Raw genomic sequence first — 25902 nt, 5'->3', positions numbered from 1 at the left:
TTATTTTTCATGGATGTTTCTTTATTAATCGTCTCATGTTTTGTGAAGTATGTACCGGTGTGTGAGCCTTTAAAGCCATGTAGTGCTCTGGGCATCCCTTAAAAAATAGCACACTGCAGGACTGCTTGTGTTTGTATACATTTGGGAGGGCTGTCAATTTTCTGATTCAGTTTATTTTGCAGATTCTGAAAAGATCGTCCTTAGTGTTGTTTTCTTGAATCAAAATGCCTGTCTGAGCTGAGAATGCCTGAAGCATTCCTTATATCCAGCAGGAAATATCCTTGCTGTTTGGAATTTTGACTGACATGCTAAAGACATTTCAGATTCTTTTTGAAAATTATGCTACTTACGGTCCTGACATGAACACAGCATGATTGACATACCACCATATATGTAATATATGTAAGTATGGCTTATGCTTTTTTGTATTTGACTTGGTAAAAAATCTTCAGCAGGAGCAGTCTAGGCTCTGTGCAACTTCTGCCCACATATATTAGAAAAAGTTTGGGTTTGGTTTGTTCTGTATCTAGTTGATGCTAATCTGTGACAATACTTTCAATTTTGGGGGGGTAGGGGAAGGTGAAATAGTTCTACATACCACTTCTATTGTTTCTTTCCTTATCATTAATTTTACACATTCATTTTTCTGTAAAATTTTTGGATGCATGCTAGACTAGTAATTAAATTGCTTCAAGCCCTTGATTTTGTTAAATGAGTATTGTGTAGCAACATCATTAGAAAGGGGGTGACAGACTGTTCAACTAATAATTGATACCCAATGTCAAGACTGGTGAGAAGCTTTTTTTGAATCATGAAGTACTGCTTCCTTTTCACTTGCACATTAGTGTGCTAACATTTAGTCAGCATTTGCCTTTATACTGTGTCTTGGACTAACTGGCTTGATACGTTCTTAATCTTTGCTCTACTTGTCTTTATTAACAGCTGCAGTGGACTGATTTGCGTAGGTTAAATGGTAGACCTCCTTTGACTATAAAATGTTGCTTCTTAGGCACAATTAAATTGTCAGAATTGTTACGTACAGTGCATAAAAGAAGAACAGGGGAGAGGGCAGCAGGGGATAAAAGGACAAAACTCTCATTAAATTTGTAAAAAGAAGTAAAAAACTATTTGTATAAAAGGATGAGGGAAGAGTGCATAGTCATGCTTTCCACAGGTTTGTTTTTTGGACTGGTACTGGTTTATTGTCCAGAAGTTTAAAAATCTCAGTCATGTCAAGCTCCAAAATGAATTGCAAAAATCACACAAAACCTCCTCTTAGGTCCAAGCAATAACAGAGCAGTGTCTCTTTGCATGTTCCCTTTAGAATTTGGTGGAGTTATTAAATTGAGAGAGAGGAAGTCTGTAGTGGAGAATCTTTAGCATTCACAGGCAAGCTGAATGCAAGAAGCACATATCCAGCCTATTGCCAGTAAGTCTGTCATTTGTGATGGCTGCCCTATGTATTTGCTGACCTCTTCTTTCTGTTGACTTGGAGGTTCTGTTTGGAATTGGCAGTTGTAAGAGCTGAAGTGAGAACTGTTGCCCTGTTGTTAATGCATTCAGTGCTAGCTGCCAAATAAAGGAGAGAGAATGGAAAAATGCTCTAATTCAGTATAGTGTCTTAAGGAAGCATGGCCTTCATGTGCGAGAAGCTGGGATTTTCAAAAGGCATCCGTCTCCCTTAAAACGTGTTTGACGTTTCAAAGCTCTTTCAGGAACCAACCATAAAATCCTAATGAAGACAACTCAAAACGTAGTAAAATGATAATCAAATGTGTTGGATTCCCCCCCAAATGAAAAACACCTTTTTGTGTGCCACTCTGGTCCCAGTCAAATGGGTGTATACACAATGGTGGTATGACAGCACTTTTGACAAGAGCAGCCATGCACTGGCAACTTTCAGAGACTGACTGTGGGCCAGTAAGAATTTATAGCAGAAATTTGAGTCTTCTGGTTTGTACGTGGAAGAAAACAGTAAAAATGTCATTTTCCTCTACATGACTTTAATTCTCTTTTTTAATATATGAATTGCCTGTTGGGTGGAACTTAGTTCTGGGATAGCTGGGATCAACTTTGGTCTTTTTTTGTTGAAGGTTTATATTGAACTCACCTGGAAAATACTGAGGCGGATATTGTTAAGGGACCAAATCACTCAATTCAATGGATCAGACAGAAAATCACAAACTGCAATGAGGTATAACTATCATTTGCAAAAATCTAGGTGGTATTTCACAACCATAAGAGAAGAGGAGATGTATAATGAGTACTGTAAGTGTGTTTCTCCAAGTAACAGTTAGCACCTGGAAACATTCAACACTGGAGAAACTGGTCATAAGGAATTTGGAGAGAGAACATAACTGTTGAAGTACTATTCATGTATACTACACAGAAGCTAGCTTGCGTTCCCCTTTGGGCGGTAGTATGTGCTGCTTCAATTAACCACATCATGGGTTACTTTCAGGGACATGACTGATACTACTATACAGTAGCTAAACTATTACAGCTGAATCTACCAGAATTCTTCTGTCAGAGCCCCTGTGGTAAGGGTTCATTGTTGTTGAAAGATGACTCAAGTCAACAAATTGAAACTAATATTGTGGGAATTTCTGAGTTGACAGTAATTATGGCTTGGATCATTTCCAGAAAACATAGCCCAATAAAAGAACTTGGCTAAAATTTACAAGACTTTGGTTCAGTTTCTGGCTTTTACCATATGTTATTGATCTGAGGCCTTCGGCGAGTTATATATTCTTTGTTCCTTAATGCTTTTTCTGAGAGCAAGCAACCTAAATATTATAAGTGCACATGTATTTATGTGACTTCCGAACACACTGATAATATATACAAATACGTTCTATCCCTATTGCAAATACTGCAAGTGGAAATTTTGCACCTGAGTTTTAGTTGCTGCGTCTCTATCTGTGTATTTTTTAGGCTAGAAGTGTGCCAGTAATCCCTGCTACTGTTTCAGGTGATTCTTAATCTTTATGGATTTAGTTGGGATGGGGAACATAGCTGGGCTTTATCCTGGCAGATGCAAAAGAATACTGAGAGAAATTGCCGCTATGATGAATAGAGATATAAGTGAAAAGAAATAGGCTTATAACTAAGGACCAATGAAACTGGGATAGTTACTGCCCTACTTCTATTCATTCTTGCAAATAACATGATAAAATGTATTTTCTTCAGGTAAGACTAACAGCCAGCCCAGTTGCTGTGCCATCTCTCATAAACTGTTTCCTTTCTGGAGAAATTAAGTAGGGTGTGAAAGATACTGGCCTAGATTGCCATTAATTACTCCTCCTCCTCTCCCTTCCCTTCTCCCTACCCCATTTCTGCTTGAATTCCTTTTAATAACATTATTAAAACCTGGTAACTCATTGTCACTTGTTCCCCATTAAAGTCAGCTGAGCAGTATTGATTTGTAACAAATGCAAATTGATCTGTTAAAGTCAATGTCAAAGCTGGCTTGACAGAAGTCTGCAGTTGTAAGGCTTTCAGAGCAGGTAGTGTAGCTTATTTTCACCTTGTAAAGTGCAGAATAGACACACAATGCTTTACAAGTGACTTTCAGCAATTAATAGGACACAATGATTTATTTGCATATCCAAGGAACTGTTCTGTGCAGTTTGCTGATCTTATAAAAATATTTACTGATTTAATTCACACCTTTGAAATTGCAACATGAGCTAAGAAATTCTTCTCATTTTGGCCCTCAGAACTGTCTAGCATCTCAGAGTCCGACTGCCACTTTTAATTGCACCCTGAACAACAGAATTAACACACTTGAGAAATTATAATTGCTGAGCTCCTTATGTGTGAGATGATAGGTATATCTGCAGTCAGGAGACTGTGAATATTCTGCAGTTTGTTGTCTTAGTTTAGTTCAGTGCAGTAGCACTTAACGCTTAGTCAAGACGATGGCTTCCAACAGATGTTGAGATGTTCTGATATTGTATGACGATGGTGCTGTAACATATCATTACTTCAGCTGGACTAATTTTCACTATCCTTTGTTTATGTTTAAATTTAACTATCAGTCTGGTATTCCAGATGTGGGCAGAAATGCAGTATCTTCTGCGGAATTAATTGATATGTTACAATCACTGTTACTCAGAATGGCCTTTTCTGGGTGAAATGTTTTATAAAACTGATATTTTAATCTCATTTTCTATAGAAAAAAATTATTCATGTGATCATTCTATCTGTTTAGCTGACCCTATAAATTTCGAACCCAGTGGTTAATGTCAATCAGATTTGGATGTCACGCCTTCTTTATATATTAGTCAGAAATATATTAGACAGAAATCTGTAAACTTCACTAGTTCTGATGCTCAGTTAATGATGCTTAGGAAACAATTTAGATAAACAGATTAACAACTTTTGTTCATTGAAAATGCTAGTTTTCTATTCAAAACTTTGATCTTGTGTGCAGAAAGTATTGAAATTGATTTATGAAAGGTATGCTTAAAATGGGAAGTTTTTTGGTTCAAGTAGTATGAAAAACATATAAATATCAGAATCTTTAAATTCCTTTTTTAGGGCTTACATTGGTAAATCAAAAGTTGGCAATTTAATTCTTTTTCCTATTGAGAATTTTAAAGAGAAATTGTGATAAAGCATTACTTGAACAGTTTTTCTTAAGACATCAGCAGAATTAGTAGAGAGATCTGCTGATAGTGTGGATTTTAATGGTGCAAAATCATAAATTATTTCAAATCACTCAAAAGTGGGCCCAGTTTTGCCTACCTTAGTACAGTTTTTGGCAAATAAAACCAATTTTTTCAGAAGATAATGTATAATGCACACTGTAGGATGGAAAGATTACAGATTGCCCAGCATGACTGATTGCAACTTTCATAAGGAATTGAATTTAAGATTTAATCTGAGACAACTAGCTTTGTGAACTGGTGCAAAAAAGAAATTGTCAGAAATATGAGAAGATGCTGCTGGTTTTTCCTAAGCTGCATGTATTTTGATTTGTGTGACCTGACAAAGCATTTCCACCCCTCTGGTTTGACCTTTGACTGTATATTTGAGTATTGTTTACTTTTCCTTTTTTCCTCCTTATAGTGCTGTCTAAATAAATAAATATATATTCCTGAGGCTGTAGTTAATACCTTGATCTTTAGGCATAGGTTACTTATCTTTTGACTTCCATCTGCATTTCTGATTTGCCTGCCACTGTAGTACATAGATGCTCTACCCAGATTCTAAAAATGTTTGTATGAGAATGTGTATATATACATAAATTATAAATAGATATACTTTATAAGTAAAGTGAAATATGTGAATTAAAAAATATGTGCATGAGCATGCATTCCAGTTGTTGGCTTTTGCCCTCAAAATGCCTTCTGAAGACCTAAGTTTGGTAGCATTACTTTTTTTCTGGGAGCCAAGTCTCTTTCTCTTTCCAGCTCTAAGTGAGGCAGCCAGCTTTGAGCTCTTTGTTACATAAATAGGGAGATTTTTAAATTATTATTATTATTTTTATAGGCACCAGGCCTGTGAAGTCAGGACATTTCTCTTTGCTTGCATGTCTTTAATCAGGTCATCTACTGAAAACATGTGGGTTTATGATAGAGCCAACTGTAATTGCAAGCTAATCTGCTGTTTCTGCACCTTCAGTGCCTTTGGCTCTGTGCCTGATATTACTCTTATTAGTTTGTTAATACCAAATAATGCAAAAACATTGCTTCCTTAAGCACTTAATAGGATGTAATGTAATGGAGATAAATAGTCTATAACACTCTTTACTTGTGTTTTAGGAAAATGAACTGAAGGATGCTGTGCAAGAAAAGAATCGCCTGAGCCTTCAGTATGCAAGTGTGTCCCACAAAGCACTGCAATATGACCAGGTAACAACATGAGCACAGATTTCATACATTCATTTGTTACAGAAATCAGGCTGCAAAGTGGATAAAAGTGGATAGTATAGTCATTTTTTCTCATCTACTTGCTTCTACTTGAGAACATAAAATATTCTAATTAAAAATATACTACAAAAAATCTATTTTATAAACAAATGTTGTTTTCAAGTGAAAATTTAAGACACACTGATAGGCTTTAGAGAGGTACAGCATTCCTCTGATGTGTATTTTCTTAGTATTGTAAATTGGTATTAGGCTTTGGTAAAAAGTCTTTTTCGGTGATTTTGATGAGACTTGCTTGAAAAATTCTCTTCTTTTTCTGAAAAATACTGACAGAAGTAATTGCTATCTGGTAGGGTTTTTTCCTACCCTTCTGCATTTTTTCTTTGCATTTTTAAATTTGCCAATAAAATGTTGAAAAGCTCTTGTCAAGCAGCAAATATCCAAATTTGCTGTTGTTACTTTCCCTGTAGCGTGGCACATGGCATAGTCTCAGCTATTCCAGGTCCTGATATAAAAACTATTTTAATAGTAAGTGTTTTTCTTCGATTCTTTTTTTGTGCCTGTTATGGGACAAAGAGTACCTTTATAACTACAGTGTGATTATATCTATGGCAAATAACCCATGGCATGACTAGCATGGAAGGAGAGGCTGATGTGCCTTACCTCACCACATATGCATTCGGTGGAAGAAATATCATGAACCAGCCACTTTGCAGGGCTACATTTAGCTAAAAATAAAACTCCAATCTGGGATTTCTACAGGGCTTAAGTGAGTTGCTCGGCAACCTCATTCATATCAGAAGAGCTGTAACTCACTTAGGCTCTGATGAAAGCCCATCCTCAAAGCTTGCAAAACAGTGGTAGTTGCATGCTTTGATATCTCCGATGTGCATGTGTCACAGAATAGCCCACTGCTGAATTTCCAAACCAAAGGAGGTCTGATTAAGTCCCTGAGATAATGCAAATCACTAAAATTCAGAGATGGCTATGCATGTACTCTACTTCTTGTGCGTAGCACCTGGTATCAAAGCAGACCTGAAATTTCCTGTTGCTGAGGAATTTAAGTTGTTTTTATATAAAAGGACAGTGCAATAATACTTTATGATAGGAGGAAGCCATGTGTATCATAGCATCACTTAATTTTATTCATCCATCTGTCTAGAATTTCTCCCTTTCCTAATGTTTTTCTCTATTGTTGTTTACACATTGTCTTTACTCTTTACTTCACAAGGCACATAAAGTCTTACTTAGGCAGTTTTATATTCTAGCTGACACAGGAATAGCATGCAACATTAATGCAGTGAAGGCTCAGTACATTGGTGACACTAAAAATGTTAGCCGCCTTACTATCAGAAAGTGAAGAACTATGTGGTTAATAATGCTTTATTATAGGTAATGTTTGTCTCTTACTATAGTGAAGAGCTTGAGGTACATTGAAAAACCTAGTAAAAGCAATTTAAAAGATAAAAGCAAAATGTCAACCTTTGACACATTAGCCACTAAATTAGTAATAAAATTACCTTTTATTATTGTAATGTCAGAATTTGTCATACTATGGGTGTTTGTTTCTTCAAATATATTAAATACTGTGAAAGGCACGGTGCAACAATTCTGGTTGCCTGCACTATTAATTTAATATCACGGCCTCAGTAGGATCAAAGACTTGTTTTAAATGTACCCTCTCACTTTTAACAATCTTAACAATATGCAATCTTTGCGGTATACCCTGAATGTTAACAAACCTCATGTTCCTTTTTGCATAACAGGTTTTCTGAGGGAATTACTTGGGTTTTTGTGGGGTTTGGGGGGGGGGGTGGTGGTGTTTTAGTTTTGGGGTTTTTTTTACCACACACAATGAGGTTGAGGATAGATTCTGCAGTTTAGATTACATTTTACTCTTCAGAAAGTGTGAAACTATACTTTGGATGTGGTGGTTGGAGCAGAATTCTAACAGAGTTAGGACTCAGCCCTGAAGGGGAAAACCTGCCTAAAATAATTTATTCTTTTTCACCCTTGAGAGCTGGCCTGAAAAACAGGCCAACTTTATCCAAGCAAATGGGGCTGGAGGAGTGTTTATGCATTCTATTATGCAGCACAGATAAAACTACTGCTGATTTTTGCACAATGTAGTTGCTGAAATTTGTCTCTAGAAAGGAGTAGGTAGGAGGCTGGCTACCTTTAAATCCACAAAATAAAGCTAAAATTGCACATAACTTACAGGATTTAGTTTTGGTACTCTGCATAAGAGAAACAAAGTTGCATTCGTGGAGTGGAGTATTTGAAAAGATTTTGTGTCCTTAAGAGTGCTATGACATGGGGATCTGTCTTGTTTTCCTGCTCATGTGAATATATATGTGCTAGTGTTTTTATGTAAAAATAGAATAGGTATTATACATTCAGTATTTATTTCCACAATACCTGAAGTCATACAATTTTCATGGTAGTTTCTGAACAATGTTTTCTGAACAATGTCAGTTTGAGAAATTGGCAGGTCTCTAAAACCTAGGATTAAGGCAAATGGTGGGTTATATGGCTGATGGAGCTTCTCACCAATGAAATAAACTGCTGGTTCATGTTGGTGTGCTGGTTTTCAGTAACTAGTTTCTGTTTAAGTGTTCAGGAAGTGGAAGACACTTTAGCAGTACTCTGGCCTTCATAACTGACTCAAATGAGGGCACATTTAGTAAGTGTGAAGGTATGGGAGGAAAAATAAATTGGTTGATGCATTGAACAGAGAAACATCACAGATCAAAATGTTCCCTGTTTCTGTCATGAAATTAGAACTGTTTATGACAGCACTCTATTTAGGTCAACTGTTTTTGCCACTGGGAACATTGATGTTTTGATGTGCTCTGTGTGTAATTCTAGTTCATGTATATCCCATATGTTCTTAAACAGCCTGCTTGGAGAGAGCATTAAATTCATATTTAAGAACAAATGTTGCCTAAAAAAAATAAAAAAGCACATGATAGACTTGTCAAGTTTTATGCTGCCTTGTGGGTTATATAAATGTGTATATCACAGCATTCTATGTGATACACAGTCTGTAGAGAAGAAATTCCTGGCAAGAATGCCCTGTAGAAATATTAACAGTTATCAGTGTTGCTGGAAGTAACAAGAGGAATTATCAGAAGGTGGTTGCTAGATTTGGTTATGTTCTTTCCAACCTGTAAAGTGAAAATATAGGTAGAACTTTGTCTGAAAGGTGATGTGCCAAAAGAGAAATTATCAGAACCATTTGTGTATTCCTAAACTTCAGCTAATTTAGGAATGCACTTTGAGATCCTAAATGAAAGACGCTGAGATATATAAAATATCTTCAGTTCTAACTGTCCTTAATTCATCTATTTCCAAAATTACATTACCAGCCTGATAAGTACCATTTGTTCTGATAGCCCCTTCACTGCCAGCAGGGAAAAACACGTATCAGAAAGGTACCGTGCCCACAAGCTCCCCAAAATTATGCAGACTATGATGACTAGTAAGTTTTAGAAAACTCTTTAGAAATGTAGTTGATATCAATTGTTTTAGAGACAGGGAAAAACTAAAGCCTGAGGAAAATAACCTTTTCTTGAAACTTTTTCAAAATATTTTACTTCATTCATCCTCAGTAAATGAACTGAGAATCACAGACAATAACAAAATTGCATCATTGATAGTGATACCTCATTGCTTCCTTTTTCCACTTCATTATTCTTCAACAATATACACTGACTGTTCTGAGCAATGAAATACAATACAAAGGATGAAGGAAGTTAATAGTTTCTGAAAAACCATTGTTTAATAGTTTCCTTAGTTATATAGAAATGACAGAAAAGGAAAAGAAAAATCTGTGCACAGAAAAAAAATCCTGAGGTTGACAATAATTGCATCAGTTCTTGTGGAAAACATGATTTGTTCCATTTTCCTCTTTCTTTTTTCTAGTCCACTGCACTCTAAAGAGCCCTCTTGCAAAGATGAATACACGGGCTGGCTGCAACCATTCAGATTGCTTGGTCCGTGGCAAAATTTGCAAGTTAACAAACTGGAGCCAGAAGGCGAATAGAAAGGCTGAATCAGTTTCCAAAACATCGCTTTAGAAAATGTCCAGGAGATATTCATGTCAGACATTACTTTAATGCCATTCATTCTTTAAAAAAAATGAAGAAATTACAATAATTAAATAAAATAAAAGAGAACTTGTCACTTCCTTAACTGAAGTTTGAAGGAAACATGACCTGCACCAAGATTAAAGCCTATGCCTTATCCCAATACTTTGTACTGCTTTGCCTTTACTTAGTCAGTAATCCTGCCAGCATTGTTTATGCTTCTGCGCTGTGGTGCAGTTAACAAAGGAAAACAGATGCTTCTTGAAACACTGTTCACAAAAAATAATATGGCACTTTCTTTGCTTTCTTACCTTCTATCAACATTGCAAGGAAGTAGAAATAGTATGTGACCATTATGTATTTTTTTTACCCAGGTGTTTATTGCTGGTGGGTTTTCATTCTTAATGTAAAAATTGTAGTTTCTGATATGATACAAGCTGTAACAATCCTATTGCTATGCATCAATACAGGACATTAAGTCATAAAATGATCAGGGGTAAGAAATCAAGTTTTCAGCTGCTCTGAATTTTCCATGGCAGGATAGTTTAATATTACATTTTCTTATTTTCTATGTGTGTTTATGAAGTAGTCACTATTAATGATGATTCACAAAATCTTGTATAAAAAGACTCAGTCATACTGAAATGGTCAAGCTAGCACCAAGTAAATTAAATCAGAAAACAAATTCTACTTGATGACTATCTGATTCTTTAAAAACCTTCTGTATGCAAATATTTTAAGGGAGAGCAAGGGGTTTGTTGCAGAAAAATACCTATTTTTGAATTGTAGAAACACTGATTTCAAATGTTAGCACAGGCTGATTATGTATATTCGACTTTATTCTGAAGTCAATTTACACTAAAGAATAGCCCAGAAAAATGTGCATGTGAGTTACATTTCTGTATGTAAGTTAGATCTCTGTCTCTTCATGTAGCACAGCCACCTCTGAGATCCAAAGAAATCAGGAATTTTTTGACTGTCATTTATTTTTTGCGTTATATAGGATATTTGTTTAAATATGCATAACTTATGCATAACTACAGTTTGGTTGCCAGATTGTAGTCCTTGTCAAAAGAAAATACGTTTCACACATACGTGTATATGAGACACACAATTTCTTCAATGAACATTCCCTTCCATTTTTTACACTTCTTTCCTATTTTTTTGAACTTTTTTTCCTTTTTCCATTTTAACATGAAGAAATGTTTGTGTAAGATATGTTTTTCCCTTCATTAACTAGCTCTTTGGGCAATAACCACATTTTATTTTTTCTAGGTAAAATCAGACTATGACCATCTTGGAGAAACCCTTCTCAGAGTGACCAAAGAACGAGATTTGGCTGTAAAGGGAAAACACCAGCTCCAAGCCAAGCTGGAGAACTTAGAGCAGGTCCTAAAGGTATGTATAATGCTGTAAAGTCCAACAATACAGTACTTCTATTGCTTGTTTAATGTGACTGATGCTCATTCAGTGAGTCACAGAAGCATAAGTGCATTGCAAACCAGGGGACTGAATGCCCCTATAGTTAAGATCTAACATATGGAGTACAGTAGTACCTACAAGGGATCTCAAACTATTGGAGGAAAGACATCTTTAGAGATCTTTATTTGGTACTTTATAAGTAATTGGGTGTTGGTTTTCACTATACAGTTATTGGAGGTAACTCAAGATGAAAAAAGAATGGGAAGCGACTATGCTGATGAAGGAAATATGAACAACAGCCAAGATATTTTCCTTTAGAAAGCGCTATGTCTGCCAGTCTATCTTGATGCAAAATGTTACTGTGGCCTTTTGAAACAAGCTGTTGGTGCCAGCTCGTACTGCCTGTGCAGAGTGCATCCCATTGTCAGGACAGGGTTGCAAAACCTGCTGTTGTTTTATTGGAGAGGCCTTATTTAGAAAGAATTATAGTGCCTGGCACATAACCACCTTTCTTTTAACATGCTTCTAGAGAAGCTTAGTATGTTGATGTCTAGCCATGCTTGTTTTCTAGATACACAGTTGTTTTCATGTCATCAATTTGCTGCTTCCTTTTCAACTTTTAAAAATTCAATAATACATTTTGAATCATAAGTGTATTCTTCAGTAGAGGTTTCACAGTGTAGCTGACAATGCTGTCCTGTTTCTATTGTCCTGGTTATTTTGCATAATGCCATGGGACAAACTGATTCTATGAAATAGTGGAATTCATGAGGTGAGTCGAACAGAGGTGAGATCTAGCTGAGATGATGAGGTAGAGTTAGAGCAAAATTCAGTTGGAAAATTGAATCAACCAAGAGATTATTACTTACCAGCTAATTCAAGGGGGCAATAATTTGTATATGTTGAAACAAAGTGCAAAAAAAGTTCTAGTGGTGGGAAGGAAACAGTCAAATTCCCAAAGTGTCATTGATGAAATAAAGATTGAAGTCAGTAACTTGATAAGCCAAATCTGACAGATGGATCAGGAGTAATGGAGAAGGGTCTGAAAGGTCCCTTACAGGCAATGAGCTGGTGGCCAGTGTGATGGGGTAGAAGGAGCCAGTGGAAGGAAGCATATGATGTCGTAGAAACACAGACTGGTTTGAATGGGCCACTGTTCTCAGGTTTTCTTAGTTGTAGAAAATATGGAAGTTGTGTTGTGGAAAACTGCCACCAAAACATGCCTTGAAGAGGGTTAAGCAACCAAGATTTTTTAAAAAAGAAAAAAAAAAAAAAAAAAAAAGTCACGCAGTTACAGCTGTTTGCATCACTGGAGGAACTGCACTGCTGAGGACTACAGTGAGAATTCCTGAGAGAGAAAACACTTATAAACACTTGCCTGTAATTCAGACCATTCAGAAAAAAAAAGGATGTGTTTGTCTGGTTAGAATGGAGCATTGATCCAGCGCTGAAACTTTTTTGACAGACTGCCAAAGAGCTGCTTATTTTTCATCTTCTCAAGCCCAAAGTTTTCCTTTTTCAAACCACTGAAGTGGCTAGTAAAGAAGGAATGGATGCCCTGAGAGTAGGAGACAGAAATGAAAATAAGTGGTCCAAGATCTTAAATTTCTGCAAGACTTTTCTTTGCAGAGTGTTTTAATAATGGTAAGTGGCTTCAGTCAATGCTTGTCATAAGTATAATCACCTATTTAAAATTGGATTTGTTAATGATTTTGACTTGCATCAGACTCACTCTAAAAGGGGAAAAATGATTTTGCTGTTCGCTCCATCAGAATAGATCTGGGCTTTTGGAGATGATTGTAGTGATGAAAATGGCTACCTGTCTGAATTTTGAGAGAGATTTTATTTTTGGCTTGTTGCACTGGTAATACGTTGTTGAAACCCTCTCTCAAGCTTTATTTGATATTGCTCAAGGGGTGAGGAGAAGGTTTTCCAGCTACAGGTGGAAATAAAAGGTGGTTATAAGTTACCTCCCTCTTGCTGAGCCTCCAAATGACTGTGGGGTTATCAAAAATAAGCTGACAGCTCCATAAACCAATTTATTCCAGCAGCTTCTGGAAACATAAGCTGTTGAAATCATATACCAGGAAATGCCAAGGGGAGTTAACTGTTATGTGTATTGTTGTGCAGTGAATTATCAATGTCCTATTTACCAGTCAATAGGTAGCACTGATGGAATAAATCTAGAATTATGTGCAAATAAGAAATACATCTGCTGGGAAAGGAAAATGAAACTGCTTAATTAAATAGAAGACTGATACACTGTTATCTGTCTTTAGATTAATACAGCTTTCCCCAGGAACAAGTAGGAAGTTTTTCTCTAGCAATAGAAGATAATTTACTTTTTCTGTTATTTCCTTCCTTGTCTTCTGGGGAATACAAAACAGACTGCTTCACAGACCTTTATCACTAGTTTGCTATTTTACTGTGAGCCATGTGCTAGTACCTACAGAAAGCAGGATCAACACCTAGAAGCTATTTCAACAGATGTGGCTTGCCTGAGCTCTCTAAATAATGATTGTGAGATTCCAGCTTGATATCTACAGAAATTCACTTCTTCAAGCAGCACATAGTAGAAAGATATGAGGAAAAAAGTCTAGAAAAGAAATGAACTGTGAATTCATGGCTCATAAAACAGCTGAGGATTAGAATTTGCTCTAAGTAAATTGGCATTAATTCTCATTTTGTCAAATCAAAATACAAATTATTATTGTCTGGCCTCCTGTGTTGCTAAAAACCCCCACTTTCATGAGCAATAAAACTCATTTCTCATATCCAGTTCAGATACTGATTTTGCTAGGCTTATACGTTTTTGAACACTCAAAACTCCTCTAATGATGGACTATGTTTGATTTTCTTAAAACAAATTAAAGAACATACCTTTTTCTTTGGCTATACCAAAAAATGTTCATTTCTCCACTCCATAATTAGATTATCTACTGGCATTTGACTTAATGATTCCTCCAAATTTCTTCTGTAGAAGAGCTGAATCTGGTTATTTCACTGATTTTGCTTAACTTCTACTGCAATAATACTTCTAATGGATGTGTGAGAAACATTCTGTAAATCTCACTGTTCTGCTTAAGAACTCTTTCAAAAGTTTTCCTTCACTGAAACAGAAATTGTCTGGTGGATATAGAGAACCTGTCTTTTCATGTTCAGTAGTTCTCTCCCTTGAGCAGAACCCTTCTGAGCTGGCAGAGTACCTTGACCAGACTTGAAACCCTAAATCTCCTTTTAACACTAAATCATGCCCAAGCAGATGCAGTCAATTGTGTATTTCATGTGTGTCCTCATATGCTCGAGAAATTGGTAGTTTGAAAAAAATGGTTTGCAGCTTTCCAGCCATTGGAAAGTTTTGAGAAATATTTAGCCTAGTTCCTTGTCAAAAGAGAAATTCGGTTTCTCTTTTGAGAAATTCAGGATGTATCAACAAAGCAGAAAAGGGAAGATGAAGAACTGCTTAATTAGCTAACTTCTGAGAATCTTCACAGTGCCTCTCACATAGAACAGTTCTGATTTTCTGATGTGTTCAGCCAGCTTTTCCCATTCATTCCACTGTAATGGTGCCCACCCATCTGCAACTGCAGATGACAAGTCCTTTGATAAGAGTACTTGGGTGAGAATTAAATTTGCTCCCCCATTCAGCACCATGTATGAGTTCTGTCTCATAAACAAGACTTTAGTACTTGAAAGCCATTTGAGTTTGTTCTAGCATTAACCAGTTGCACATTTTAGAACTGTAGAAGTCACTGCTATAGGAAAGAATGGATTTCTTTGTTTTATTTGCAGCTGTAGGTAATACAGCGCAACCACTGAAACAGTTGGAGCTAGGATGGGCTATTCATTGTCAAATCCCCCTGCTGCCCATGGGAAAGCTGGAAAAACAAGAACTGTTTGAGCAGGTCCCTTAAGTGCTATTTCAGAAACAGTTTATACTATACAGCTGTCTAGCTCTATAGTTTGAAAGAAAACTGAGATATGCACCATGTCCCCAGTTCATTCTCTGCTGCATAGCAGGATTCTTGCCTTTGATCTGAAGGATACCCTGAAAAGGTTCCTTCTTCAAATTTTCTTTGAAATCATTTGCCAATTGTTTTGAAATATGAAGTCCTTACTGTATTTTTTCTGTGCTCTCTTAGATGTGGATTTGCTTTCTGATGCTAGAGTAACATTATTAAGACCTCTAGAAAGGGTGCGAAAAGGGAAGTGCAAATTTACATGTTTAGAAAGTTCTAACCTGCCTCACATTAAGGACAGCGATAGCATGGACAAATGGCTTGCCACCACCTACACAAACCATGGCAATATGATCATTGTCAATCCTGAAGGAAGATGCAGAAAGAATTCAGCAGCTCAGAGCTTTCTCCCTGCTGTTCTTCTAGTGATCTCTGCAGTCCTCCTCCGCTGCCCTAACCTGTTCCCCTCAGGCTTGGAAGACGAAATGACAGCAGCTGATGTGCAGATAGGAAGCGCCAAACAGATTTGCAGACAGAACCGATTTATGAGCGGAGTGAGAGGGGAGGAATTGCTTCTGGGTGGGGGCAGTTTTAATTGCTGTGCCAGGGGAGGGACAGATGCTGGGGTGAAGAGATCCTTGCTGCTTTAAATACTAAGTAGATCATGACAATACTAAAATGACTGAGAGATACTTTTAGGTTAACATAGATGACCAAATGATCTTTTCTGACCTTAAAAGCTGTGAACTGTAGACCATTAAATACATATTTTAGGACACAAAGAAATTAAAAGCTGGGGGGAATCACAGATCATGTATCACAATCTATTTCTTCATCATATTTCATAGATTCACTGTATGGTCATGGTATTAATTATTTATTGATCTCTGCAAAGGACTAGAAATGTTCTGTAGTAGCTTTTGTAAAAGAAGTAAGAACTTAATGGTATCAAAATATGCTGTACCAAATCCGGTACTAAATCTTGAGAGAGTGAAGTGAGACCTTTGGGTTTTTACTGTCAAAACTGATGAATTGGAAAAACTTTTGACAATTTGTTGTTGTTTTTAATCAAAACGTCAAATGAAAATAAATAAATCCCAAGCAGAGGCCAAATGGAGTATTGGAGACATTTCTGCTTCCTTTGCAAACATACCCAGATTGAGAGAAGTCAGCCTCTCTGTGCTGTCCCTCTTTGTTATGAGTAACATGTAGCAGAGAATAACAGCTCATTAAAGGTTAGTAATATGCTTGATAAAATTTTCTCTTGTACACAATAAGAGATATTTTGGGCTGTTCTTGTCAATTTTAGCCACGCATTTGTGTTTCCAAGTGCTGATTCCTAATAGGTTTGTGTGCAATAACTCATGGTGCTGCAGATAAGACATTGTGTCTCTGCTCTGAGAGTATTATGGGAATAATATGTAATTTAGAAAATAAAAATCTTTAATACCAGTTTCACCAGAGAAGAGATCAGAATCTGTAAAGAGATCTTTCCTAACTCCCATTTATTAACAGGGTGTTTGAAATTTATAATGATATTGGGACAATAATATTAACACATAATGAAAAAGATTTCTATCTGCAAAGGGTATCTTGACATTGTTCAGCTTGTGCTCTTCCCGAGAACCTTTCTCATATGGCTTTGAATCATGAGTAGCAACTGTACTTTAAAAGTTGTTTTTTTAGTACTGTGTAGTCACTTTTGTCCAAATCCACCTGTGTTAGTTTTGCTCTAATTTGCTATAAATAATAGGCTGAGATTAGCGAAGGTAAGCTATTTCTTTTGGGTCATCATTTGCAAAACAAATCACAAAACCATATCCTAGATAAAGAGGCATTTAGGGAATTGTCAAGCTAATTTTTTTCCAAGCTTTAATGTTTGAGCACAATGCCACATATAAATGTGTGCCTGATGGATAAAAAGGGTACTGTTCACTTGTGCATCACAGAGGCCACATTGCTGGCAGTGACAAAATCGTATATCCTAAAAGAGATTGCTGTCAAAATGCCTGAGTTTAGCATTGGCAATATGCCTCTAAGTACTGACCAAATTAAAATCCTATCCAGTTTCCCGCTTGCCTATCAGTGATACCAGAGAACTTTTATGCTGAGATGAATATCTGCGTGCCTGGGAATGGCAGCATGTTTGGCTGCAGGTAGAATACGTTAAAGTCTCCTCATAGTTTTTCTGCTTCCTTTGAAACAGCATATGCGAGAGGCTGCTGAACGGCGGCAACAGCTGGAGTTGGAGCATGAGCAAGCCTTGGCTGTACTCAACGCCAAACAGCAGGAAATTGAACTCCTGCAGAAGGTAAGTGGAGAAAAGGAAAGTCAGGTGAAATAGCAAATTGCGGTGACAGAACACAGGTCATGCAACAGATCTACTTGTTTAAAGGAACTTCAACCACAACTGCCAAACTGGTTCCTGTTCTGGGCTGTTCTGCATGATTGCCAATGCAGTTGTAACAAGTGGATGTTTACGGTTGGATTTACATGACTGTACTAATTGATTTATAAATGTTTTTGCCAGTGAAGATTAACCTGACCAATATGTGGTCCTTGTATATCCCGATAGGGAGAAAAGTTATACAAATGCATGCATTTCCATTGTATTTCCATTGCTTCCCTCTATATTGGGCTCAGGAATATTTGTGCATTCCTTAAATGTCAGGAAGGAATCTGATCTTAATTTCATGATAATCAAAATATGGGGAATCCACCATTTCCTTGTCAGTTTGCTGGAACAGTTAATCAATCTCACTGACATATTAATGTTTTGTTAGGATTTCTTTGGCTTCCTCTTCCAGACACTGGCAATTCTTACTACCTTTCTCCACTAAATTAGATGAAAGTAAGTCCTTGTCAAGGTACTTACTCATCACAGTTGATCTTTTTCATAAACTAAACAGTTGTTTAAGTACCTCATTTCCAAGCTCATTCTCTAATTCACAAATCACTTTAAGACTTTTTTTTTTTTCACACTGCAACTTCTCAGTATTCATTATAATATAAAAAACATGCTACTGAGTTTCAGTCTTACCAAAGTCTCTTAAAGCTACAATTGTCTCAATAGTAATGTTGATTTTTCCAATTGCTTGACTAGATCAAAACACAGAAATAATAATGCTAATGATAATTTGGTAGAGAATTGGCACGGAGGAACATTCTCAGCAGAATAAAAAGATGTATCTAATATAGTTTGCTTGAAATAGAAAGCTTCACTTGACCAAATGAAATCTTCCAGTTAATTTTCTTTTAGCCTTTCGCAATTAATCTATTTAGGCATATTTCAAAATGCCATTTCTAGTTATATTAAGTTGTTGTTAATTGAACTTCCACATAAATTTTGGACTTAAATTTATTGGCAAAGCAAAGAAATCAAAGAAAGGTGCAGCTTTTCTTCTTGCTAATTTGTGTTACATTCTTCTAATAAATCCACATTACATGGGTCTTTTTATTAGAGATTGGCAACAGGAGACAAAGCTCTGTAATACTGTTTTCTCCAGTCATTTTTGCTAAGCTGTAGCATGATAGACTTCAAGCACAAACGAGCTTGTATTGTATTCGATATTTTACTCAATGCGACTAGCTCAGCAACTGTGGACAGTGATTAAACTCTTGTTCAGAGGCCCTGAAGAATCATGGAATACAAGATCATTTATGTTAAAATTTGTTATCTAATAATCATTTACCACAAAGTTCCACTAGAATTTTGTCTTAGAATTTCTATACTAAAACCCACCATAATAATTCATCTATGCATTACTTAGAAGCGTTTAAGACAAAATTCATCCTTCTTATTGATTTCATTCATTAGCCTGAAATATTCCTCCTAGGACTTTGCACAGACACTCATTTTCACCCTGAAACATCTAATTCTTTATGTGATTAAGTTGCTATTGTGTCTTTTTTAATTATTATTGCCTTTCATGATAAGGATCTGTGACAACTAAAATGAGCATTCTGCCCTTCACATCTCTACACAAAACTTGCATGTGATGTTCATTCTAGATACCACTCAAAAAGAAAAAGGGCTTTATTTTGGCTGTTTTGGGGGTATGTTGTTTTGGTGGGGTTTTTTGGTTGTGTTTTTTGTGGTTTTTTTTTTTATTATTATTTTGATTTTCAGCCTTTCCAAGCTCAGATTCTTTTCCATTGTGATATGTTGGGATCCAAGTTTGGTTGAGATGCTTAGCTGCTTCTGTAATGCTCTTAATGCTACAGAATAAGAATGAAGACCAGATTAGTACGCTGTATGGGTAGAAGAGGGAAAGTATTCAAAACGTTGAAAGATTTTGGAAGGATGTCTGTATTGTGCACTGTTGTACTTTGTACAGAGACACCCAAGCTACGTGTACTTCTCTATGCACGGTAGTGGAGATGAGCACAGACTAATTTGTCCTGCTTTAGCCTCTAGACTGCTGGTATCCAACACACCTCCTTTTCAACATTATAATGCAGTGTATATTGTCAGAAAAAGACTTGCAATAAGTCTGCTACCTAACTATAATACTTTGCTTCCATCATTAAACAGGAATTGCTGGCTCACGTTTCATCCAGAGCTGACCTCCCAGTGTACCTAGTACATGTGTGTTAAATTCTTTCTTCCTTTTTTTATGAGAGTCATCTAATTACTTGAAAAAGTACAGTGAAAAGAAAGTAGTAACTCCAGGCAGTAACAGGATGACATTTCACAGCATATCTTGTCACTGTTGTAAAGTTGCTGCTGAACCACAGAAATGTGCACTTAAAAACAAAGCAAGTTACTGGTACAGTCTGATGCAATTGCTGTCACGTTTTGAAATTATAAATAAAAATTCATTGCGTTTTTAATATATGTACAGACTGATCAGATTTTCAGTCTAAAAGGAAGAATATAATATTGTTCCTCAAGGTTTTGTGTTGATAGGGAATCAGATAGTCTTTTTCGCCAAGAAAGCCTTAATACAAGACAGTTCGATGTAAAAGAGAGATAGCTGTTGATGCAGGTTTTCTAATCATTTATCAAGAACTCATATTCTGTGTAGGTGTTATTAAACTTGTAATGATGGATAACACAAGGCTTCCTATTACCTGTCATCATATGTTTGCTAATGCTCATGGAGCCAATATTTTTTCAGGTGCTAGCAATAAGACTTATTACTGTAGTACAGGAAGAAATATGACTTCCGCTTGCAGGACTGAAGGAATCTTTATTGTCATGCCTGACAGTGAAGTATAGTTTGGGTATATGTTTTTGGTTGTGACTTTGTGGCCTGACCCAGCTTCCATTGAAACCAGTAACAGAGTAGGGTAGCCCCCATAGATGAGGAAAATGAAGGTAACATAACTGTGTCAGTGTCCATCATGGGAGTATCTGGCCCATTAAATTAGAAAGTCTGTGCCCTCTGCTAAACTGGAGGGTTTTAAGACTTTTCTCTGATGAGGAATGTGCAGAATGTGGTCTTTGGGTTACAGTAGTAATGAGCTAAGAGGCAAAGTTAGTGCATCACACTGCTATCAGCCTGATACAGTGGTTAATAAAAAGTTTTGCTTATCTTGGGCAAGCTTTAAAAAAAAGATAGCAAAAACTTAAATGGAAATAAAGTGAGGATAACACAAAGTTACTGAGTGCTGGGTTTTTTGTTTTTAAGGTTTAGACTTTTCCCAACCAAAATTTGGTAACTGAATTTCTGAGCTACATAAAATATACTTTTCTGCTCTTACTGATGCCTTCTTTTCTTCTTTGACTCAGTTGATTGGACCCTAAATGTTGCACTCCTGTTTATAGACAGCCTTTTTTGTGGTTGCCTTGAAGTGTTTTGTGAGCTATTTACATAGATGATAAATACTGTTTCTGTATGTAAAGAATGAACTTAATTTTTGTGTTGCTTTCTCCTAGCTGGTATGGCAGGTTTCTACACTATGAACCTCCTGCAATGTAGAATAACAAGCTTATTTTTCAGTCTTAATTTAGAGGGTTTCAGAGATGCTTCTGATGTGTTCTTGCAATTTGTTGAGCATGCTTTTCTTGGTCTAACAAAATACCAATGCTATTAAGCTTCACTGAGGTTCAATCTCCTAAAAATAAGCAGTTATTTCACTGGCTTGGAACCAAAGTCCTGTAGTAATATTGGCAGAGCCATCCCTTCAAAACTGTAATTGGCTTTGGATTTAAGTATACAGTATGCTACTTTATATGGTTAGAGCATCCTATATGTGGCATGACTAATTGATTTTTCTTTCCTCGTCTTTTCCCTCGTCTTTTCCCTCGTCTTTTCCCTCGTCTTTTCCCTCGTCTTTTCCCTCGTCTTTTCCCTCTTCTTTGTTATAAAAACAAGGCTCAGGTTGAAGCTAAGAAGGAACATGAAGGAGCAGTTCAGTTGCTAGAGGTAAGAAGGTAGCCTTTCTGTTACCTTTGCTTGTGGAGCTTCCATTCTGAATGTAATAACTTTACAGTATCATCACTTTTGAAAGTTTCAAGTAATATGTAGGCAAATGGGGGGGGGGGGGCGGGTGTCTCTTCTAATGTAATTGTATCCTTTAAAGATTGTAATTCAGTTAGGAGTGCATTAAGCTGAGCTGTTGGAAATGATGTGTGTACTTCAGTTTCTCTTTGTATAGAATGGAAAATTTGGTACCATTTTTTGTAAAATACTATCAGATATATAAAAAGGAAGTGATTACTTGTGAGAATTATTATCGTTTAGGCTGGAAATATAGATGCAAATACCAATCAATTGCCTAAGGTTCCTAATTAAATACTGTCTAGTAAACAGAAAGCAACATGCTAAAGAGCCAAAACTTTTAAATGAAAGAATTTGGATACTTGGAAAAACCTTCAAGGGGTGTGATAGAGAGAGAACACTTCATTCTTTTTATTGGAAAACTAGATCTTTTCAAAGTAGTCTGAACTGGACATTTGAAAATTAAGAGCACCAGAAACATATTCAAATTTTTAATTAGAAACATAGAATAATTCTGTCTGGAAGGGACCTCTGGCTATCTGGTCCAACCCGCTGCTCAAAGAAAGGCCCTCTTCAAAATTATTGTAGGCTGCTCAAAGCTTTGCCCAGTCTCTTTTTAAATGTCTCTGGTAATGGAGATATGACAACCTCCATGGGCAACCTCTTTCGGTCTTTGAGCACTTTCATTATGAAGAATATTATTCTTGTATCCTGTCAGAATTTTTCTCTGGATGCTACCCATATCCACTGCCTCTAATCCTATTGCTGTTTATCACCAACAGTGGCCTTTCCTAGTGTTTCCTAAGTATGCTATAATATGTTTTTAGAATTTGCCAGAGACTATTGGATTTAGTAAGTAAACACTGTTAAATAAATTAAGTTTTGAGAGATGATTCAGATGATCTGATTTATTAACTCTTAAGGCACCTAATACCTGCACATACTGACATCATGCATAAAGACAACATCATCCATGAAGATACATCAAGAAATCTTAGTATTTTCATTAACAATTGCTCATAGCAGTTATGGTCTTGGCACAGGACATTACCTGTAAATTCATTAGTAGTTGTGTTTATGGATCTTACATCACATTTCAAGCCTTTCTTCAAGTCATTAATCCTGAAAATTTAGTCTTCTGTGCTGAAGGATACAGAATTGCTTGGGTCTTGTATAGAAGTGACATGAAGAATAGGAGCAAATTCTTAATCCCATTCAAAAATCATGAGCTTTGGTGTCAATTTTAGTTGGAATAGGGCAAGGTTGGCAAAATCTCTTTGTCCTAGGATGGAGTGAAATTTTTAGAGATTTTGAACTGAGACTCTTATAATAATAGAACCTTTGTAATAGATACATACAGTTATGTTTAAATTACATACGGAAACACAAAAAATCAAAGGAGAATGGAAATAAATCAATACATTTGAATATCTGCCTGGTGCTGACAAAACCTTTTGTTCCCTTTGCTGTCTGCTGTTTAGAAATGCGGGCTGACCCACAGTGCTGTGCAAGATAGGACAAATGACAACAACATGTAGCAGAAATTAGAACTCCCGTAAGAAGGTTCCTAAAGCAAACAATTCCTCCCCAGTTTTTTCAAAACTAGGCTCAACAGATCTTTAAGTTCCGATCATATTGTTTGATGTACTTGGATAAGGTAAAGTGTCAGAAAATATAGATGCACAAGTAAATAGCACATTAACTGCATCAAGATTTCATTTTCCTCGTTTTTGTTAATCTTTCATGCAAAATAGGTTTTCACTGATAAATACCAAATTAGTTTTTCTTCCTGAAGAAAAGAAAAGGTATTAAATGGTTATTAAGTCTTAACATAATGTACATATCATAAAGAACATGTGATACCATAGATTGATTATAGCAAGTGCATTGTCAATATTTCATTTAGAAATCTGCTTTTAGCAGAAGGTAATTTCTAGTCTTTTTACCTTCTCACAGTAGTTTTTCAGTGTATTTACTGGTCATGCATTGATGGAAGGTGTTTTTTCTGGTGCATTGATCATCTTTAAAAAAAAAAAATTGTTTATTTGTATCTATAAAAATTAATATTCCCACAGAAAGTGTTTACCTCATAGGCTTTCATTATCATTGTATATATTAAGTTTTTTTTGCCTTCAAGAATATAAGATTAAATTATTATTTAATGCCTGGTGGAAAGTATATGATGCAGGAAAACATCAGTAGAATCAAAGCAGGGAAGTGATTATTTACCCCCCTCAAGCTAATCAAAATTCCTATTTAGCTGATTTTTCTGTGACCTCTGATTTGCATAACCCCATCAAGGTTTCCTAAGCTTTTGCTTTTTTTTGCCGTAAACCCATTAATTCTTAGGATTTTATTTAATCTGCCTTTTGCAATTTAAGATCAGCAGTGGTATTGATTTCTGAAACATTCTATAGCGTGGTTTGTGTTAATGCATGTTTTTACACGTGTTAACTGTTCTGATATATTTTGCTTTGAAAAGTAAAAAAAGTGTTCAAAACTGTTTTTATTTCTTTGTTTATTTCACATCTCTTTGTTTACTGTGTCTTGTTTGGAATTTATTGCTTTGCACTTCATCCAGAACACCTTGGACAGCATGCAGGTATTTTAGGGCATAAATTCTCCTTTCCCTGTCCTGAATCCTGCACTTTTCCCTTTAAAATGAGTACGAGAGTCCTGCCTAACCTTGCATGGGATGTGTGCTAGAACCATTGTTATGCAAGCATGCCTGGCATTTATTGGCTCAATACCAAAGAACCAAAATTGGATTTTTTTTCTACAAGAGATTAATCTTCCAATATGGCATGATTTAATGAGAACTTAGATACTGGTTTTGAAGGTTAATTTCTTATGAGCATGCCCAGTAAGAATGGTTTGGTAGTTTATTCAAGATTGTAGCTTTCTGACTGTGTGGATTTTGTCTGAATTCAGATTGTTTCTTTGTTAATACAGAGATAATTTTATGTGATGTTTTCACTTGAGTCACCTACTGAAAGCCATTGCTGCTATGTAAACAGTTGAACTATGAAATGATATCTCCATAGCAGAATATGTGAGCTAATTACTAGTCTGAATTCAAGCCTGTCCACCTGGAAAGTTGCTCATCATCTTATCTGTCTTGTGTGAACAGTATCTGTCTTGTAATGGATTAAGTCTGCTTCATTTTCCATTTAAGAAGCTCTTCAAGTCTTAGAAATAGCACTGTGTATTGTATGAGAAACTTAGCAAGTCCTAAGTGTCACACATTCAATATGGTATACAGTAGAGAATGTCTTTTCCCACAACCACTGCTATAGGCAGATCCAATTTTAGGGACATCTGGTAGAATTGGGACTGTTGTGCCATCATTGTTAGGCTAGGCTGTATGGGCAGAACCATGGTACAGAATAAAATTCAGTACTTCTGAGAGTGTAAGTACATGCCTTGCTCTGCAGTGACATACATGAATACATAGATTTTTCTACAGTGAGGTGAGCTGGCTGGCTAACAGTGAACCAAGCACCTGCCTGAAGTCAAGAAACAAAGATAGGTATGGGGATGCATCCTGTTAGTACTATTGTGGATCTTATGGCAATTTTTTCTTTATATAGTACCAGTTTGTGCTCACTTCTAACTCACAACCTTGATTTAAAAAAAGTGGTAAAGGCATTTTTATTCCAGGCTTCGTACTGTCGTGAGAGAACAACTTGAAGATTCTGGATACTCAGAAGAAAAGTCAAAGAAGGCTTATACTGAAATGAAAATACATTTTAAATTAATAAATAATAATAATAATACATTAAAACTTTTTCAAAAATATTTTTAAGGCAGCCTTAGCATTGTGTTGGGGTCTGGGTTGTGATGTTTTTATTTTTTATTTTATGCTAGAGTTTCCATAACTGCATGTGGAAAGGTCAGTATATACTCAGAGAGTTGAATGGCTGATCCTTAAACTTTCCATTGAAAAGAGAGGATCTAAAAACCCAAACCACTTTACTCTTTTGTTTGTTTGATGTTCTTTTAAAATTGTACATAGATGCCTTATTCATGCGGCAAATTAACAAGTAGCAAAGGCTCACATTTCGGTTGTTCAAAACCACAGTGAAAAGATGAAAGACTAAAAACAAAAATCAAA

At 36.1% G+C, this 25902-nt stretch overlaps 1 protein-coding gene across 2 annotated transcripts in view; it reads left to right on the top strand.

The window, feature by feature from the left end:
- RIMBP2 (RIMS binding protein 2) overlaps nt 1-25902 on the top strand; it is a 175092-nt gene that overhangs the window by 98277 nt on the left and 50913 nt on the right. For both annotated transcript variants that reach the window (XM_075041450.1, XM_075041451.1), the window contains 4 exons: nt 5769-5858; nt 11237-11359; nt 17549-17653; nt 21663-21713. In XM_075041450.1, the coding sequence (XP_074897551.1) occupies nt 5769-5858; nt 11237-11359; nt 17549-17653; nt 21663-21713 (369 nt within the window). The remainder of the gene's footprint in view (nt 1-5768; nt 5859-11236; nt 11360-17548; nt 17654-21662; nt 21714-25902) is intronic.

This window comes from Buteo buteo, chromosome 11, assembly GCF_964188355.1.
Source record: "Buteo buteo chromosome 11, bButBut1.hap1.1, whole genome shotgun sequence".
Classification (NCBI taxonomy): Eukaryota; Metazoa; Chordata; class Aves; order Accipitriformes; family Accipitridae; genus Buteo; species Buteo buteo.
The sequence above is the reverse complement of the archived record's forward strand: the minus strand, read 5'-3'. Positions and strand labels throughout refer to the sequence as shown.